The sequence below is a fragment of the Trachinotus anak genome, unplaced genomic scaffold, assembly GCF_046630095.1.
Source record: "Trachinotus anak isolate AG129_WGS33_773 ecotype Australia unplaced genomic scaffold, CSIRO_AGI_Tana_v1 ptg000004l, whole genome shotgun sequence".
NCBI classification, from domain to species: Eukaryota; Metazoa; Chordata; class Actinopteri; order Carangiformes; family Carangidae; genus Trachinotus; species Trachinotus anak.
Window position 1 is genome coordinate 16,592,290 of NW_027273855.1, and position 18,623 is coordinate 16,610,912.

The following is an 18,623-nucleotide window of genomic DNA, read 5'->3' on the forward strand; positions in this document are numbered from 1 at the left end:
ACTTTGTCTTATTTTCATTGCCTGGAAATGTGATTGATGTGATTGAGTCAGGAGCATTTATTCAAATGAATGCACCAGAAAGAATTGGTTTCATTAGCTCCAGATACTGCACCACAGGAAGACAGTACCTAAGTTTCAGTCTCAGATGTGTTAATAGCAACCTGAGAGTAGGTGGATTCAACTGTTGCAGTCTTAAAATGATTAGCTTATTGAAATTTTTCATGTTTGTTGGAGTTAATCTTATGCGATAATAACCTGAACATAGTCAGGTTTTGGGCTGTTGGTCAGACAAAACAAGCTACTTTAAAACATCACTTTAGGCTTTAGGAAAGTGTGATGGCCATTTTTGCCATGAATGAGAGGAGAGAGATAAATACATAGTAACGTGCACCAACAAATGCCAGCCTCCAATCCCCACGCCACCCAGGCAAGCCTTTTGTTAAAATGTATGGATTTAAGGATAAATCAAGAAAAAGATCAGCATATAAATAAGTAATAAAAATATTGAAATATTTATTTAGATTATAGTCAACATCAGGCAGACATGATAATATTTTAGCACCACCACCCTCCTACGACATACACTAGGGGTCAGCAGTTAGGTTCAATACTGGGGCCAACATTTTACATGTGCAGTGGAAAAACATTTCATTGATTTTGTAAATCATTTTGTTTTTAGGATTGTGAGATATAAATGTTCCTATTAGTAAGACTCAAAAGTGAACACACATTCACCGAGTAGCCATTCATTAGGAACACCTGTACACCTGTTTATTCAGGCAATTATCCAATCTACCAATCATGTGGCAGCAGTGTAATGCATAAAACCATGCAGGTACAAGTCAGAAGCTTCACTTTTACTCAGAATGATGACAAAAACATCTGGTGAGCAGCAGTTCTGTGGACAGAGACACCTTTTTGACGAGAGTTTAGAGGAGAATGGGCAGACGGGTTGGCGCTGAAAGAAAGACCACAGTGGTGAGCAGAACAGCTTCTCTGAATGAGCAACATGCTGAACCTTGAGGCGAATGAGCTACAACAGCAGAAGACCACATCGGGTTTCCCGCTGTCAGACAAGAACAGAAATCTCAGGCTGCAGTGGACACAGACTCACCAACACTGGACAGTTGAAGACTGGAAAAACGTTACCTGGTCTGATGAATCTAGATTTCTACTGAGGCACCTACCAATCATCGTTTGAATGCAGCAGCCTACCTGAGTCTTGTTGCTGACCACGTGCCGTGAGTTCAGTGCACTTCAGTGGCCTCCCCACTCATCAGATCTGAATCCAATACAACACCTGAGGGATGTGGTAGAACAGGAGATTGGCAGCATGAAGGAGCAGCCGAAAACATCTGCAGAGATGGTGTGATGCAGTTATCTCAACATGGAGCAGAATCTCAAAGGGATGTTTCCAACACCTTGTGGAATCCATGCTACGAAGAGCTAAGGCTGGTCTGAGAGCAAAGGTAGGAACTACCCATTATTGGTGTGACGCTCCTAATAAAGGTAAGTGTAAATGCTGTGTTGCAAAACAACACTAAATATGTAACTGATAGTTTATTTGTAAACAGTATGTAACAGGGTCCTGTTTTGGGGAATTACATGAGCCTTGTATTTACATTGATATCAACTGTAGATTTATGAAAAATTATGTTGAAATTTTCATTACTATTGAAAGATAAGGCTCGTGTCAGCTTTGTGGACAAATCCCCTTAAAGACCAACTTTGTTAGTCTTTCTCTTAATACCTTCAAATTGACCTAATGTCGAACTTTATTTATATAGCCCCATATCACAAATTTTATACACACACACACACACACACACACACACACACACACACACACACACACACACACACAGTGTGGCTCATGGAATAAAAGAATAATATTTTGGCTACACTGGCAATACTTGGGGGATCAATTGGTTTTGGTGTTTTCATATGATCTGTTAACAAGTAAACTGTAGACTATAACCAGAGGTACCCTTTAAACACCATGTGGAGAACTCAGGCCAAAAACATCCAGAGTCACAGATTTATTACATTCTGTTTATTCTGCAAATACCATCTGTAAAAATTATACATCAAGCCTAAGTATGGAACTCTGGTAAAAGTTCACAGTTCTTTTACAGTCAAATGTATTTTATAAGAAGGTTCCATTAAAAACAAATGTACGTACACGTCAGTGACGTAAAGAAGAAGCACTTGATGCTACAACACAAACCAGATTCCATATTCTAATATATTGTGTCATCTTTTTTGTTTTAGACACAACAGGGTGCTTGCCCTCTTTGGATGAAACAATTCCAGACGTTTTCCCATGCTGAACAATTTCATTTTATGTTTAACCAAAGAGTATATACAGATAAGAAATGAAAAGTGAGTACAAAGATGTCCAAAAATAACTTCAAAACACGGTCAAATGAACATCAGTGCTGTGTTTCACATAAGATGCTATGAACAGCCTCGCTAGCATGTTCAGAGTAAGCTGCAAGCCTGAAGTCAAAGTGTGAGAGTGCATGGTGGTGGACAAAGCAATATGAAAATGACACAATGGGGGAAAAAAAGAAGGTTCATCTGATTCACTTTAAGGCCTAGGCAAGCACCCTGTAGCAAAGAGCTGTGCAGTTTCTCGTACCCCAAAACAATGAACAGTATCTCAACACTCTGCCGATCCTCGTCTGAGGGTTGAGTTCGTCGATAACTGTCCAAACCCATCCCCCACCCCGATCAACATCTGCTGAGGTCTCAATCTCAACCACACCTCTCCCTTTTTTCCCCTCCTCGTCTTCTTCCTCCACATCCACCCTCGTCTTTTTCTTTTTCTTCCTTTCTCCCAGTCCAGCAAGCAGGCAGAACAAACACGGCAGAAGAACGCCTCACCCCTCCCCTCACCACCTCCCCCTCTCCACTCCTGCACTTGAGTTTCTACTGGAACTTCCTTCTAAAGGGAAAATGGTGGACAGGAGGATATTGGTGTGTGTGTGTGTGTGTGTGTGTGTGTGTGTGTGTGTGTGTGTGTGTGTGTGTGTGTGTGTGTGTGTGTGTGTGTGTGTGTGTGTGTGTGTGTGTGTGTGTGTGTGTGTGTGTGTGTGTGTGTGTGTGTGTGTAGTGGAGGGGTGGACAAAACAGGACAAGGAGGGCAGGGAGAAGTGGTGGGTGGGTGGGTGGGTGGGTGGGTGGATGGATTGGGGGGGGGGGGGGGTTAGTGGCTTTAGCGTCCATCTCACGTAGCGGGGGAGGTCATGTCTACCTCTAGGGGTGTGAGCGAGAAGGAGAGAGAGGGATGGGTGGGGATGGTTTCAAGGTCCATTTCCATCCAGTGATCCTGTTACAACCGCATCTGCCGTCTTTTACTCAGACTCCCGACACAAAGACCACCTGCGTCGTGAACTCCATCCTCAGACAAAAGCCTCTTCAGTCAGTTCCTGTAAGAATTAAACAAAAAGAAATTAAAAATCCATTAGCCAGACAACACACTCCAGAAAACATGTATAATTTTCCTTTCGGATAACGCAGTGCACTGGTGTCAGACATGTTTTAGTTTGAAATAAATACCTTTCACAGGACGCCTCATTACTCATAATTATGATCACTGTGTTTTTGTATGTTCCACCTTAACACTTCTGTGTCACCCGAGAGACAGTTACATGCATTACTGTGGCTCCCTATTTATGACCATTTAACAACAAGTATCAGCCAAAAAAGTCAGATTACAATCTAGGTCTGCTTCAGGGCTGGAACTATTAGCTGTTTAATTGATTAGCTGATCCAAAGAAAAATGATTTTGTTTATTAATAAATCATGTTAGTTAGTTTTAAAGCCAAAATGCCAGAAATGGTGCAGTTCCAGCTTCTTAAATGTGACAATTTGCTGCTTTTCTTTGTCATATCACAGTAACGCATTACTTAGTAACATGTCACAGTAACATTATGTTTTTCAGTCATGTTTAGTGCAAGTGATTACAATTTGAAATTCAGTAGTTACATTACAATTAGTAATCCCATCATTTGGGGGCCAACTTGTTTGCTGTCCTACCAGGAGTTTAACTGAGGGCTGTTTGGTGTGTGTGTGAGGATACTGGTCAGGATATGTTTGAGCTGTGGGGTAGGCAGTAGAGGAGAAATGTGTCTTCAGGTAGTCCCAAAGTTGTTATCTTTTAATTTTGTGGTTGATGAAAATGTTTACCACAGAGTCACCTCTACATTACAGAGTCACCTCTTTTCAAAAGTTGGAAGGTGTATAATTGCGCGTTTGACTATTTTGCAGATCTATGTGCCGTCACCAGAGCTAAGCAAGCTGCCGGTTGGTCAGTAAAACCCTTCAAAGTGAAGAACGTTCTGCTTGTTTAACTGCAAATGTCTCGTCTTCTGTTGCATGTGTTAAAAACAATAGATGCAACATGAGGGTGTGTAGGATTTGTTAACTTCTTTAAAGGCACCTTTGACAGAGCTGACAGCTGAGTAAAAAATATTAAGTAACAAGAAATGTAACACATTACTTTTGCTGCTGAGTGATTAGTAAAGTAATGTAATTAAGCGGCAGATAATGTCAATAATGAATAATCAATAATGAGAATAACAGCCCTAGCCTGGTTGCAATGTGTTATACCCTACCTAATCCATCTTTAGGGGACTTAATTACTGTATGCATCATGGTAAAGACCAATTCTAGACATGAAAACTACCTTTAGTAGGATTCACAGTCTCGTCAGTTTTGGCCTCCTCTGCCTCTGTTGCAACACCACACACCGACTGCTCCATTTTCTCCTCCGTTCCTCCTCCTGGCTGCGACTCCGGAGGGGAGGATCCTGTTGTCTGTGGCTCGGCTGCCACACCTGGCACTACTGGTTTTGGTCCGGTCGCACGAGCTTCAGCAGTTTGTTCCACCTGGGGCAAAGATGCCTTGGTAGAGAACCAATGTCGCACCAAGTCTGTCGTTAAACCACTAGCCTGAGCCAGTTCCTGCAGCTGTGTAGAAAGAGTGATCCATGTTAGGTCATAGCTCCACATCAAATGGACGGGCAGTGCCGAGGTTTGGCCTGTTCCACTTTGAAATTAAAATTAGAGGATATAGAGAAATAGTGAAAACATAGTGTAACAGTAGCACAATTAGCGAAGAGTAATAAAATGAGCAAACTGACTCAGTGATGTCGGCTACACAGCAATATCTATCTAAAGATAATTCGCCATTTTATTATTAAATCTGCACAGTCTAATCCAATCCAGTACAAGAGCTCTGTCACATATTCTTCCATTACAAAGCTTATATATGGACAGTCACTGTTCCAGGGAGTTAATTCAACTATGTTTATTACTGAGGTGGTAATCAGTGGTGGTGTTGTAAAGGACAGCATTACACTGAATGTGTTTCTAATATTCTTCCCTCCTCATGTTTGTAAATGGTGACCTCTGTGAACATTAGCATCTCTGTAAAGGTAGAATTTATGACTGAGCTGTTGTATTGGTTTGCATTAGGTGTTACCTGATGAAGTGGACACTGAGTGTATTTTCCGGAGCAATATTCTCCAGATCAATTTATTGATGTTCTACAACTGATGCACAGAAAATACAAAGTAAATATTGGAAAAATATTTTACATTCCTACTTGCTCTTGTTTATCCTGCCATGACCAAGACACCTCTTTCTTTTCTTTTACCTCATTTAAGTTTGTTTCTACTTAATAGGAGCTATGAGCTTCATGTACAAATCATGCAAATTTACTCAGCAATAAAAAAACAACAACATTGTACTAGTGCTCTAATCATCAAAACCTGAATGTCGCCAGAGAGACGCTTGGATGCATTATGTAAAATCAATAATGGATGCTAATATGTTAATACTAATCAGGTAAACGACGTCAAAGACAATATTATATTGCTATGTCCTAGACTATCATCTGCTTCTCTATTATCACCTGCCTATAAAATATAAACAGTTTTCTCTTGAGTTGTCATCCTGACATCCATGTGAGAGAAACACATAATCTCACAAACAAATAATTTACCCACGCAGAATAATCTGAGAAAATCTATTAACCTCTTTCTACCTTCATAGTTTGTGCTGTAGTTGCTCAGATTGTATGTTTGTATTTTAGTTTTGTTTTGCTTATCTGTACCACACATCCGTTTAACACTTCATTGTTGCTGTGACACTTTATAATTTTGCAGCGTGGGATCAAATAAGTTGTTATCTTACATACACTGGGTATGCCAAAATGAAAAAGTAATTAAATAAATACAAATGTATAGTTTCTGATGCACACAAAGCAACCACTCAGAGCATAAAATGAGCAGAGTGTTGCCGGTAAGAAAACACACATGTTCTGAGTAGCTCTCATCCAACAGCATATCATGTCATGTCTATCTTGAATTGATATTTTCACCCAAAGGAAGAAACTGCTTCATAAACAAGCTCATTGAATCAAGAGCCATGACAACTCAGGTGCTGAGTCCAGAGTGTAAAAAAACTTCAATATTGTGTAGCTGACACTTGTGCATTTTGACTGAAAGCCTGACGACCAAGCAGCTGAACCAGCACGCCATCCTCAATGTTCGGCGTATGGCGCCGAAATCTGGTAAAAAGTGGATTTTTTACATTTATTTATTTATTTTCAACTCAGTCTTTTGAAAATGGTGCAGTTTAAAGATAAGATGCAGAAAACTGGCTAATTTGTTTCAAACTGAACAAAAAAAAAATCATTCATCAAAAATCAATTATATTATAAATTATATGAAGTTAATTTATTACTGGCACTGATACACACTTACATGCATCTAGGAAGTGAAATTCAGTGGGGGGGGTTTTATCACTTGTGTGGCTATAAAGTCATTTGCATATGAGCCCTCAAAATATCCTCTGCCTAACACACAGAAAAATAACTGTAGCTTTAATAATGTGCAAGGCTGTTTGAAAAAAGGTGTCAACAAGAAACACTTTCTGGAGCAACTTGTTACCTAGAATAAGAGCACATTTTCTCCTGCAGGGCAGTTAGCTACAGTGAACATAAAACCAAGTATTGAGACTAAAATCCATCCTGTTACATCTTCTATCGTAGCACAGATTCATCATCTGCCTCTTAGGCTTCAGTGCTTCAGAGCCATTGAACTTCAGTAAGAAAATTAATGAACACTACTTGTTGATGCCAATACCTGTGACTCCCCCAGGCTGCCGTGGACGTTGAGGTGGGTCTGGAGGATCTGTGCGTTCCCCTTCTGGAGATCCTCCTCCAGCGCCATGGTCTGATACGACTCCAGCCACTTCAGTTGGCCGTTCTTCTGCACATAACGGCAGTCCCCAAACCAGCGCACTACTTCAGGTCTGGGCAGCCCAGTAGCTGAGATGAGTTCATCATACTGAGTAGCGCTGGGCCACTGGGTCCGGGCGTAGACTTGTTTGAGCAGGTGAAGCTGCTCTGCCGTCTTCTTACCTCGGATGGCTGTGGGTTTGGGAGAGTGGGATGGCTTGTGTGTTGGGGTGGAGGATTGGGGTGGTTTTGGGGTGGAGGTCGGGGTGGGGCCTGGGGAGGATGCAGGTGTACCACTGGTTTGAAGCGGTAGAGCAGAGCTATCCAACCCTTCCCCCTCCGCTTTGCCATTGGCCTCCGTCACCTTCAGCATCTTCAGATTTATTTTAATAGGGTTGACTTTCAGTTCTCCTGAACTGTCCTCTCTTTGTCGTTCCTCCCCTTCAACCTCCATCTCCTCCTCCTCCTCCTCTCTGACTGCCCGCTCCGCCTCCTCTTTCTTCCTCTCAGCTGCCACTCTCTTCCTCCTCTCAGCAAACCAGCCATGAATCTCCCTTCTAGTCATCTTTGTCTCAGATCGCAATCTGTCCACTTCTTCTCCAGTTGGGTCAGGGTCCAGGGCAAAACTGGCCTCTAGTGCCTTTACCTTAACATGACACAAAAATAACACAGACATTGAGGTCAGTAGGTTTAAGGAACTAAAGAGATGACTTGATTAGCTGATCGAGAAAATGAATCTGCACTAATTAAAATCAACTATCAAACAAAACATTCTCTGGCTCCAGCTTTTCCACTTGGCTTTTCCAGTTGGACAAAACAAGACATGTAAAGACGTCATCTTGGCGTCTTTAAATTTCTAATGGGCGTTTTCACTATTTTCAGGTCTTGTATAGATTAAATGATAAACTGGTTACAACCACTGATTTAGCATTGCACTCCTAAAGGACCGTCATGCTCAAAATGGATCTTTAAAAACAAATAAATGATTCAGCAGAACCAGAGATACCATCTTTTTTACTCAAACTCAACCACCAGCAGTTCGGTTGGGGATTCAAGTGTGTTATGCATAGCGCCTAATGTAGCTTCAAACTGCTATCTCATTTCTTTCTAACTTCTTTCCCCAGATTTTATCAGCTTCAGCTGACTAACACTGGTGTGAAGTTGTCTGACTTTTTCTGCTAAATTCAGACTTTGTGCAGATCCCTCTGGACCCACAAAAGATATATATATTATACAACTTTTTTAGTAGTAGTCCACAAGACCTGCAATCAGGTCTTCCCCTTTAACTGAAAAAAAATAAATAAATAATAAAAAAAATTAATAGTGGAAATAATCACCAGCTGAAGTCCTAGAACTGAGTAACCACATGGAAAACATTCTGTCCACCTAAAAAGCCTATTCAACATTTTATGCCCATGGCTTGTTGCACACAGAGGGCAGATTCTCACCTGGTGGGGTTCTCTCTCCTTGTAGCGGATAGCCGTGAAATCAGGAGAAGGTGGTCTGGGGAGTCTGCGGGAAGGTGTGGTGGGTGAGGTGGGAGTCTGCGTTGCAGTTGGACTCAGAGGTGCAGAGCTGTGCTGGGGTGTTTTTGCACCAGAGTTGCTGCTGCTTTCTGACAGGTCGACAGGGTTGGCGCTACCAGCGGCGCCACTCCCTGGCGCACTTGAACCGCTCCCTGTTCCAGCCGCGGTGCCGGACTTATTTTGCGCACCTGTGCTGGTGCGTGTACCTTTGAGGTTGCGAAAGTGGTACCGCCGGTCACTGAACCACTTGCGGACTTCTCGTACTGTGAGTCCAGTCAGAGCAATGAGGCGGTCGACCTCCTCCTGGTCGGGAAACTGACTGACCTGGAAACTATCTTTCAGAGCGTTGAGCTGCTCTTGAGACTTCTTGCCCTTGTAAAAGTTGGGGTCGAGGAATGCGTTCACAGGTGTCCTGGAGCCAGGTGTACTGCTTGAAGGCGCTGCAGGAGAGGGGGAGGAAGATTTGGACGCAGGAGAAGCCGCGTCCTCCATTTTGATGGTTGGAGAGTCACTGGTGGTGGGGTCAACATCATCTGTGCTTGTGTTAGTTGTGTTATTTTTGTTGCTGCTACCGTTATTATCTTTGCTCCTCTGTCCATCACTGCCTGTTTTGCTGTTACTGTTAACAGGTTTGCTGTCTGTGGTGCTTTTGCTTTCTGTGGTTACTTTGTTGTCACTCTGCACAATGCTGGTGTTGTTGGCTTTGCTGATATCAGTGTTCTTAGCATTTACATGGCTGGTAACATTACTATTGCTCTTATCATTGCAGTCCGTATTAGCGCTTCTGTGTTTACCATTGACACTGCTCGCCCTACCATTACTATGATTACTGCTTCCAAGACTAAGGTTGATGACACTAGCTTGACTGCTACTAATAATGCTGCTAGTGCCCCCTCCCCCACTCCTACTACTATTACTGCTGCTAATGATGTTGCTCCCAGTGCTGCTGCTGCCCACTGTCCCCACCACCATGCTGATGCCTTTGTCTGCCACCAGGGCTGCAGCAGGTCGGGCCTGCATCATGGGGCGGGCTGCTGCCTGGGGCTTAGGTGTGACAGCCAGGGCCACAGGAGCACTGCTCACCTGGATACCGTTGGCCATTACAGGCTGTGTGACGATTACCCCTCCTTGGCCGACAAGAGAGCCCTGCAGGATATGCGGGATCCCAGTGGCTCCCAATGACGCAGGCAGGACTGTGATTGTGTGCTGGGCTGGGCTGTGGTGACTCTGGGTCTGGCTCTGGGAGCTAGAGGGTGCTGTCTGGATGATGGTGTTGAACATCTTCCTCCTGGCCTCCTCGATCTCCTCAGGAGACCAGCTAATGCCTTGTTTAAGTCTCTGGGCTGTGAACCAGATCTTAATCTGCTCTTCGGGGAACTTTGTGACCACAGTCAGGTAGCAGAGCTCAGCCTTCGTGGGGTATGGGAACTTACTGAAGGAGGTCTTTAAGAAGGAAGAGGAGTCCATGGAGGCACTGTAGGTGGGGATGCTGCTCAAAGGAATCATCACCTGGGAGAGAAAAATAAGAAAAGACCAGTGGGAGATTATTATGTTATTTTATATGAAGTTAACTTGATATTCAAAATGTAAATAAAAACAATTACCTTGGGGAGGTTTTTGGATGAAGAAGATGGGGAAGTGGAGGAAACGTTGGAGGTGACTGTGATTGGTGCAGATTGATGAAGGCTCCTGCTTTGAACCACTGAGACCACCTATAGAAAATAGATTTAAAATAATCAAAATAAAACAACCTCAGTCAAATCAAAACAGACATTTCAAACACAGTCAAACTAAAAAAGAGAAAGGACTGTAGGTGGTCCTACCTGTGTGATGGGAGTCTTGAGCATTGGTAATGCCCCAGAGCCATTGACTATCTGGATTGCTGAGGGCAGTGTGACCTTGGTGGTTCCATTGTGGACGATAGTGGGAACATGAGTGACCGTCACTGCAGCAGTGTCTTTTCTCTCGACCTCTCTAGAGGAAGAGATGGAGTGAGGGTCTGAGGAAGAGTCATCGGAGACTGCATGAGACACCACTATCCGTTTAGGCTCCGATTTGCCCTTCAGCATCCTCATAATTGGCGTTTTAGTGATAGAAATCTCACTATCCTTCCCTGACTCTGTCCCAGTTACCAGATTCTGCTCCACCACAACCCTCCTGTCCCTCTTCCTCAGCTGTAAGGTGGTGTTCAAAGTGCTGGGGTGAACCCTGGCATTGTGCAGGGCCAGCCCCTCAAACTTGGGTGCCGAAACCCCACAGCTCACACAAAAGAAGCTGGGGTCTGCACGGAAGTCCGGGTGCCCGGTGTATACGTGATCCAAGAACAAGTTAAGGTCATGGGTTTCAAAGTTACAAGGCTTACAGGTGTAAGTGCCAGCACCGTCTTTGACAGCATCCCCTGTCTCTGGTTTGGAAGACTCTGCAGGATCCAGAGGGCTATGCCTGCCCCCTCCAGAAATTCTGGACTGACGTGGCAGAACAGGAGAGTCCTGTTCAGCCTCCTCTGAAGGGCGTATGATCTTGCTAGGAATCATACAAGGAGTAGTAGACTTCCTCTTGCTGGCCATGGTGTGATCACAGGGTGTGGAGTGTTGGTCAAATGGCTGTGAGTGGGGTGTGAGTGAGAATATAAGTTGTTTCTGGATGACTATAGACCAGGCGTGGGGGAAGGAGGACAGCGGTACTTGTCCATAGGTCCTCTTGCAGTTCTCACTGCAATTTTGAGGTAAAACCTGAAAGAGAGGAGAACATGTTTCAGTTCAGGTCAGACAGTCACCACAAGATATGACACACCTGTAATTTGTTGGATGGGTTTGCATAAAATGGTTAATTTCAAGTGCAAATGAGGACAGAGATAGGAGAGGGAGAACAGATTGAAGAGAAGAAAGAAGAGGGGATATCTTACACTCTTCAGTACAAGCCGGTTTCCTCTCAGCTGGATGAAAATCAAGCACGGCTGGATGTTTTCAAGTAAAATATCAACAGCATAAGTAATAATAAGGCCTTGTGAAAAGATTCAGCTCAAGCCCTTAAAATCCAGAGCTGCTTATAAATCTTTAATTTAAAAATTTTTTTTTTAAAAATCAAGTCTTCCCCTCAACTCTTCTGGCTATCTCTTTTATGGGGGCATTCAACCAAGCTCAGTCTGCTTCTTCACTAAAGGCTTTTTGGGAGAGCTCCTGTCTTACCCCCTTCTTTCCCCTCCCCCACACAACTCTGTCTCACTTCCCCTCGTTCAGACACACCCCCACAGAGAGAGCACATTCTGTATTTTTTTTTAATCCAGTGTCTCTGCAGCTTCACTGAACACCTTCATAAAAATTGCCACAGAAATACTCACTTATAAATGTGTTTTTTTAGATAGGCTCTACTTGACAAGTGTCAAAGTGGGTGGTTCAACAGATATTACTTAGAAAGATGGCGTTCTCACCCAACAATAGTACAGAGAGAAACACACAAACCTGCACAGGAATATAAACCTTAAAATTTTCAATTCACCTCCTGATCTCCTGTCTCCATACAAAATGGCGAAGCTTCCTGTGGAGGAGTTTTCCCCTCCCTCCTTCCTCCGCTCCCTCTCTCTGAGGTTGCGATGCAGTATTGGAGGACAGCTCGAGGGCAATTGCTCTCCCAATCACTCTGCACTGACATGACACCTCACGTACAAGCAGCAAAAGCTCACAAAAAGTTCAAAGGCTTGAAGAAGTTCAACAGGAAAACCCCTCAAACCTCTGAAAGTCCAGCACCTCCCTATGCAAAAACATTTTCTTGACAAATCCAAACCAAATGCAGCTTTTCTAGCCCCAATCTAAAATAATCTTGGCCTTCCTATGCACAAACAGAGCAGTTCCATGCAAATAGAAATTTGTCAGAGACTAGTTTCAGATTCAGTACAACCTCTTTGTGCACTGTGCTGCGGCAGCACCACCGTCTCTCTCTCAGGTGACCAGAATACTTCCAGTCAGTGTCACTGTACAATAAATCTGCCGTTCTCCATTTGTTCAACAGCAAATGATTTCTATCTCTTGTGCCCACAAACACACAGACAGGCTTCCTTTGCCACAGAAAGGTCATGGTACATTATCTCAAACCCCAGTTAACCCTAACAGGACTGAGGTGTGACAGATGCCCTTTCACACAGTAATAAAGCAAAGGTACACAGAGTTCACTTTTCAGAAGCCTCAGTTCCAGTTTGAGTCAACAAAAGCAACTTGATCTTCAGTCTGTCTTCAGTCTACATATCTTACTAACTTGTGGTGTTAAATCAACACCATAAATGATCAAACAATGAGATACTGTATTAACCCTGTGATGAAAACATGATTTGATTCTTGTCATCTTTGTCTGTTTTCATCCCTGACAGACCCCTCTCTTTGGATCAGAGCGTGAGGGGTTAACAGGCAAATGAAGTTTGGTACTGTGGAGGGAACGTGATGCCCCTTGTTCCCTCGTGCACCCCCCAGAGAGAGTAACTGCCCTTGGCTGGGGCTGTTGTGCACCCCTCCTACTCCCCTGCCATTCAGTTCTGCATCAGGGGGCACTGCTCTGCCAAGGCAGGCTGGTCACATGACCAACACAAAGGCTTATGGGTGGGCAGTCTCAGCCATCCATCACGTGGTTCCGTTGGGTGTGGGTGGGCAAGCGAGAGGAGAGGAGAGGGAGAGGGAGAGGGAGAGCGAACAGGAGAGGATGGTGGGGGATGGGCAGCCGGTTTGGGGTGAGGAGGCGAGTGAAGGAGGGGTGTTAACTGTCGTGAAGGAAGCACTGAGGTGTTTCAGTGAGGAATTTTCTTCCCCGATACCCCCCTCCAACCAGCCAACACCATCACACCCCACCCTGCCAACCCCCGCTCCTCAACACCCCCTTCTTGCTCCAAACTACAATCACACACTCCTTCCCTTCCCTTCCCTTCCCTCCTCTCTCTCTCTCTCTCTCCCTCTCCCTCCCTCCCTCCCTCCCTCCCTCCCTTCCTCCCTTCCTCCCTCCCTCCCTCATGGCTGCACTGCAAAGCCTGGAATGTTCCAACCCGAGCTCTTCAGCCAGTGGACATAACCTGGAGTTCAGCTTCAGTGTCTCTATGTGCACACACACACACACACACACACACACACACACACACACACACACACACACACACACACACACACACACACACACACGGAAGCGCTTCATGCAAAAATAATTATTCAGAAGAATAAAGAAAAATGAAAAATGACATGAGGTGTCAAAAGACAATCTCCTCATTCACACATATTGACAGCCGTCAAAACTGACAACATGGGCTACGTTGGCAACAAACTTTGCATTACACGCCAACAGCAAGTGAGAAATCAAAAACCACAACTGCATGTGAACACAGCTGCAGAGTTTAGTCTCAGCAAAGGGAGTAGCCAGCAGAGACCCACAGGCCTCATACAGGTGAGGACTGAAACAATGCACAATGCAAGTCGAGCTATTATTGGTGAGGCGAAATGGGCAGGCTCACGTCTCAGCAATGCCAGGCCGGGATGAGTCCTGTTGACTCACTGGTATGAGTGCATGGGCCAATAACTTTAATTTGAATGTAGCACATACGTTGACTGACCATGTGGTGATGGTGGGTTTGTGTCTGTTATATGTGTCAGCATTTGCATGTGTGGGTTTCCTGTGAGATAGAGAGTGGAGAGAAGGGAGGTGGGGTGGTTGGGGGCGCATGTGTGCTTGTGCTTGTGCTTGTGCTTGTGTGTGTGTGTGTGTGTGTGTGTGTGTGTGTGGTGTGTGTGGGGGTGGCTGCCTGCATGCCTGTGTGCAAGGCTTGTTTACTGAGGTAGTGAGGCTGCCATTTTTCCTGTGTGTGAGAGTCAGTGATCTCCCAGTGACACACAAAGACAATGTTTTTGTCCTCTTGGTTCATAACCTATATTATCTTCGCCTCGTCAATGGCTCAGCACAGCATGACCTCCTTTCATCCCCTAGCCTGACTCTTGTCTAGGCCTGGGCTATATCCTCTGAGTACAGGCCAATAATAGCACTCACACACACTAGAAATCCTACAGCTTGGTCACATAGTGTAGCTGCAAACTAAACTTCTCATCTCATTACCTAACCAAGAATACAGGTGTAGTGCTGATATCTGCGTGCAACAACTGTTCTCTTTACTAGGACAGAGAATAGGTGTACAACATAGGCAGCTCTTTCCTTGTTCGCTCCTTTTCTTCTTCCTCCTCTCGTCTTTTTTCCTCCCTCTTCCCCTGTCTCTTCACCCTCACTCCCCCTCCCTCTTCCAATCGTCTCTTCACCCTCTGCTTCCCCTCCCTCCCACCGTTCCTTCTTCTCCTCCCTCTACGAGCAAGTTTGGCCCAAGGAGACAGGTCGGCAGCACCACTGGTGTGTTACTGTCCCCATGGCAACCACCTCCCACCCCCCCCCCCTCTCTCCCACCAGCTCATTTCTCTAAAGCACATGCATGTGGGTAAAGACACACACACACACACACACACACACACACACACACACACACACACACACACACACACACACACACACACACACACACACACACCTCCTATGCCATCCAGTCCTTGGCTCTAGTGGAGCTTGTTTGTTCCATACACCCCTGTGAGTGGTATTTGGAGAGTCCCTGCCCTGCTCCTATTTCAGTGCCTCCCTCACGCGGTGTTGATGTCTCCCAGCTAGGTGCGGTCGCCGTCGTCAAGGCGCACTATTGGCCCGAGCTGATGGCGTCTCTTCCTGTTAACTCAGTGCCCGAGTCCCTGTCCAGACATCTGCTTGGGCCACTGCTCTCTGTGGCTCTTGTGTTTGGCCTGTAGTGGCCTGATAACAAGATAATTATCAAGTCTGCACCAGAAGACAAACACTTCGTCATCTACGAGTCTGTTCCAAAACACAAACTCTGCGTTTTTGTCCTCTATACACAAATCCTTCTCCGTGTTTTCTTCTGTTCCAAAACAAAAAACACCAAGCCAGTTACCTAATTTACTCCCACCTTAAACAGACATGGCTCCAGCTAACCACCTCCCATCAATCAACTCCTGGATCGCTCACTCATGCCGCTGCTGACAACCACCGCTCACCACTCTAAATGCTAACATGTTTTGTGCGTCTGAACTTCCTTCCATTCCCGTTTCAATTCTTTAGACAATCCTGGCAACATTAAGGAAACCTCAAAGACAGCATTCCTACAGTATCATTCCATCTGCTCCCGAGTCCCATTTGGGCTGCTCTCAGGTCAGGGAGTGGATGGCTGCGTGGGATGCAAACGGCTGCATTGCTGTGGCCACTGCCAGTGCATGCGTTAAAACTGGGTTGCTGAGTGGGGAGGGAGAGAGAAATGGCGGAACACCATGCTCTGTGCTGTCCAACCTAAAATGGCTGACATCACAAGCTGTTAACCAGCCAAGCAGAGCAAGAGGCTACTACTGCTGCTGCTGACCCAAACCTACTCGCTCTTGATGTGCGAAAGGATCACACTGCGCCCCCCACCCCCAACCCCCCAAGAGTGTGAAAAGGCTCTTGAGTAGCAGCCGACTCTGTTATTGCGGTCATACTTGGTAGAGACCTGCAAGTAAATCGTCATTACATGGGTCAACACGGAAAAGAGATGAAACCCTCAATGAAAAGTCATTACGGAAAGGACTGACACCCAGAAACAATCACTCGCTCTCACTACAGCATCAGCGAATCATGTGACGCTTAATGAGAAAACTAGCAAAGCAAAACAAAAACGGTTATCAATATGTGACGTGAAGAGAGGTGCAAGGCCAAGACAGGATTTCATTAAGTGTCGTGGCGATGAATCCTTTCATACAAAGCAGCTCAACCTGTGTCAGCTGCAAACCTGAAAGTGAGGGGAAGACAGGAGAGGGAGAGAAGGAGAAAGAGAGGGTGGGAGGTGGTGATGGGTGTGTGTGTGTGTGTGTGTGTGTGTGTGAGAGAGACTATTCAATGAGATGTACAGCCATTGAGCTCAAGCCATCACCACAGCAACACAATGAAATACAGCAGGATGAGGCACAACAACAACAACAACAACAATAATAATACAATTAAGAAGAAGAAGAACTACATTTTTGTTCAGCTGTTTGGCTATATCATACTTTTTCTTAGATATAAGAAATAGTCTGTCTATTTCTTATATCTAAGAAAAAGTATGATATAGCCAAACTGAATGTTGTTATTCCACTTGTGATCATTAACAACACTACGCAAACTGTTTTATTCTCAGAGTAAAAGGTGAGCTGTGGCTGATAAATAAATAGCTGGATTAGGCTACATGTCAATGCCCGGGACTTACGTGGGCATCAAACACAAATTAGCTGTCTGGGAAAGCTTTGCTCTAATCCCCGGAGTCACACACACTCATGACAACGCTGACATGATAAACAACCAAGGCAACAGTTTGGAAACTCAGGCAATAAGAAATAAAGCATGAACTCCGATTAAAGCTCATGAGAAGTGTTGCAGCCTTGATTTTAAACCCAAGTCTGTGAACACAAGCTTTAAACATTTTATCAAATCCTGACAAAAATAAAAAAAAATATATATATATATATATAGACGTAAGCCTTTTAACACACGCTTGTGGGTAAACAGTAAATTACTTTACAGTTTTCAAAGTGCAACTGTGAGGGGGAAAAAACAATATTGTTTATAACTGATTGGAGGTCAAAGTGATTTCTAACTTCTTCATTCATAGCATACGCTGAAGAAATGGGGAAATGCTGCCGGCTGCTAACGCGAAAATCTCACGGGTTTGACTTTGAACTACAACAACAACAACAACATGTAATCACAACGACCACGAAAGCACCGTTTCTAAAAACAAATAGCGGTATTTTGTGAAACGGCACCAACACGGAGCGGCCGGACTCTCGCGTCAGTCCCTGAGCGCGGCGGCGTCAAATATTTCCGAAAATGATGCGTGTTCATCTTCCGCTCAAGTTAGGCGGAGTGAGTCCCAACTTAATGGGCTTGTCTACATTATATGTTAGAAACAGTAACCAATTCAGAGCGGAGGAAAAGGCAAGCCCCCAGCCCCAAAAAAAAAAAAAAACTACACTCTCTCCCCCCGTTGGCTGTCGCCATTTTAAGCAGGCGACGTGCAGCTGGCCAGCGCCGCTGAGCCAAAGCGCAGCTCGCAGAGGTAAGGCTCCACAATAGCTCGCACAAGTTTGGGAAAGGTGAAACACTTGTGTTAATGTGTATCATAAATCCACACTCACCTCGCTTTTTTTTTTTTTTTGTCGGAGCTCAGTGCATGCGGCGCAGGATTTAAAAAGTTTACAGTGATTCTGGGCTCAGTGGAGCCAGAAACCGACGTGAGGTTTGGGCTCCACTGATGGCAACTTATAGGTGCGAGCCCCCTCTGTCCATCGGCTGGTGATAGACGTGACACCGGAGCCAGACCGGTCCCCACAACGGCCCCCCTGCTTTTGCGCTTGTTTATTTCGAGTGGTGGCTCTCGGTGTGAAAGCAGGCGGCGGAGGGGAGGAAAACACGACGGACCTACCGAGGGAAGAGACGGACACGTGATGCCGACGTCACTGACGGTGGAGTTGGCGTGAGGGCTCCGGCTCCGCCGCGCGGAGAGCAGGCGTGAATCAGACATCCCGGCCCGACTTTGACCCAACACAGCGGGGAAAGGGGGGGGGGGGGGGGGGGGGGGGTAGAGGGGTCGCAGGCAAGTTTTCGAAAGGGATAAAGCCGTTCAAAGTCCCGGTTAATGGTGATGTTACAGCAACTCACACCTGTCCCCTTCCCAGGTGACCCTCTCTTAAAGAGATAGTGCACACATTATGATCTAAGCTACCCTGCATTTACCCCCCCACCCCCCACCCCAAGACAACAGAA

At 45.2% G+C, this 18,623-nt stretch overlaps 1 protein-coding gene across 4 annotated transcripts; it reads right to left on the reverse strand.

The window, feature by feature from the left end:
- Window positions 1–2,038: 2,038 nt before the first annotated feature.
- On the reverse strand, window positions 2,039–18,404 carry zhx3b (zinc fingers and homeoboxes 3b). Of its 4 annotated transcripts, none has more exons than XM_071476446.1 (7): window positions 18,283–18,404; window positions 10,598–11,506; window positions 10,379–10,486; window positions 8,697–10,283; window positions 7,154–7,894; window positions 4,691–4,973; window positions 2,039–3,431 (listed from the first exon to the last, which is right to left on the reverse strand). In XM_071476446.1, exons 1-7 carry the CDS (start codon window positions 18,379–18,381, stop codon window positions 3,421–3,423), a joined length of 3,738 nt encoding a protein of 1,245 aa, XP_071332547.1. In that variant the 5' UTR covers window positions 18,382–18,404; the 3' UTR covers window positions 2,039–3,420. The 4 variants fall into 4 exon arrangements, with proteins under 4 accessions (XP_071332547.1, XP_071332548.1, XP_071332546.1 ...); XM_071476447.1 differs by lacking the exon at window positions 18,283–18,404 and adding an exon at window positions 17,996–18,133; XM_071476445.1 differs by lacking the exon at window positions 18,283–18,404 and adding an exon at window positions 12,273–13,565.
- Between the last annotated feature and the right edge of the window lie 219 nt (window positions 18,405–18,623).

Excerpts from the sequence above, each read along its gene's own strand:
- zhx3b (XM_071476445.1), bottom strand. The coding sequence starts at position 12,425 with ATGTCAGTGCAGAGTGATTGGGAGAGCAATTGCCCTCGAGCTGTCCTC. Across the intron at positions 11,507-12,272 it reads TGGAGACAGGAGATCAGGAG|GTTTTACCTCAAAATTGCAG; the intron begins GTGAATTGAAAA and ends CCTCTCTTTCAG. Across the intron at positions 4,974-7,153 it reads GCAGCCTGGGGGAGTCACAG|CTGCAGGAACTGGCTCAGGC; the intron begins GTATTGGCATCA and ends CTTTCTACACAG.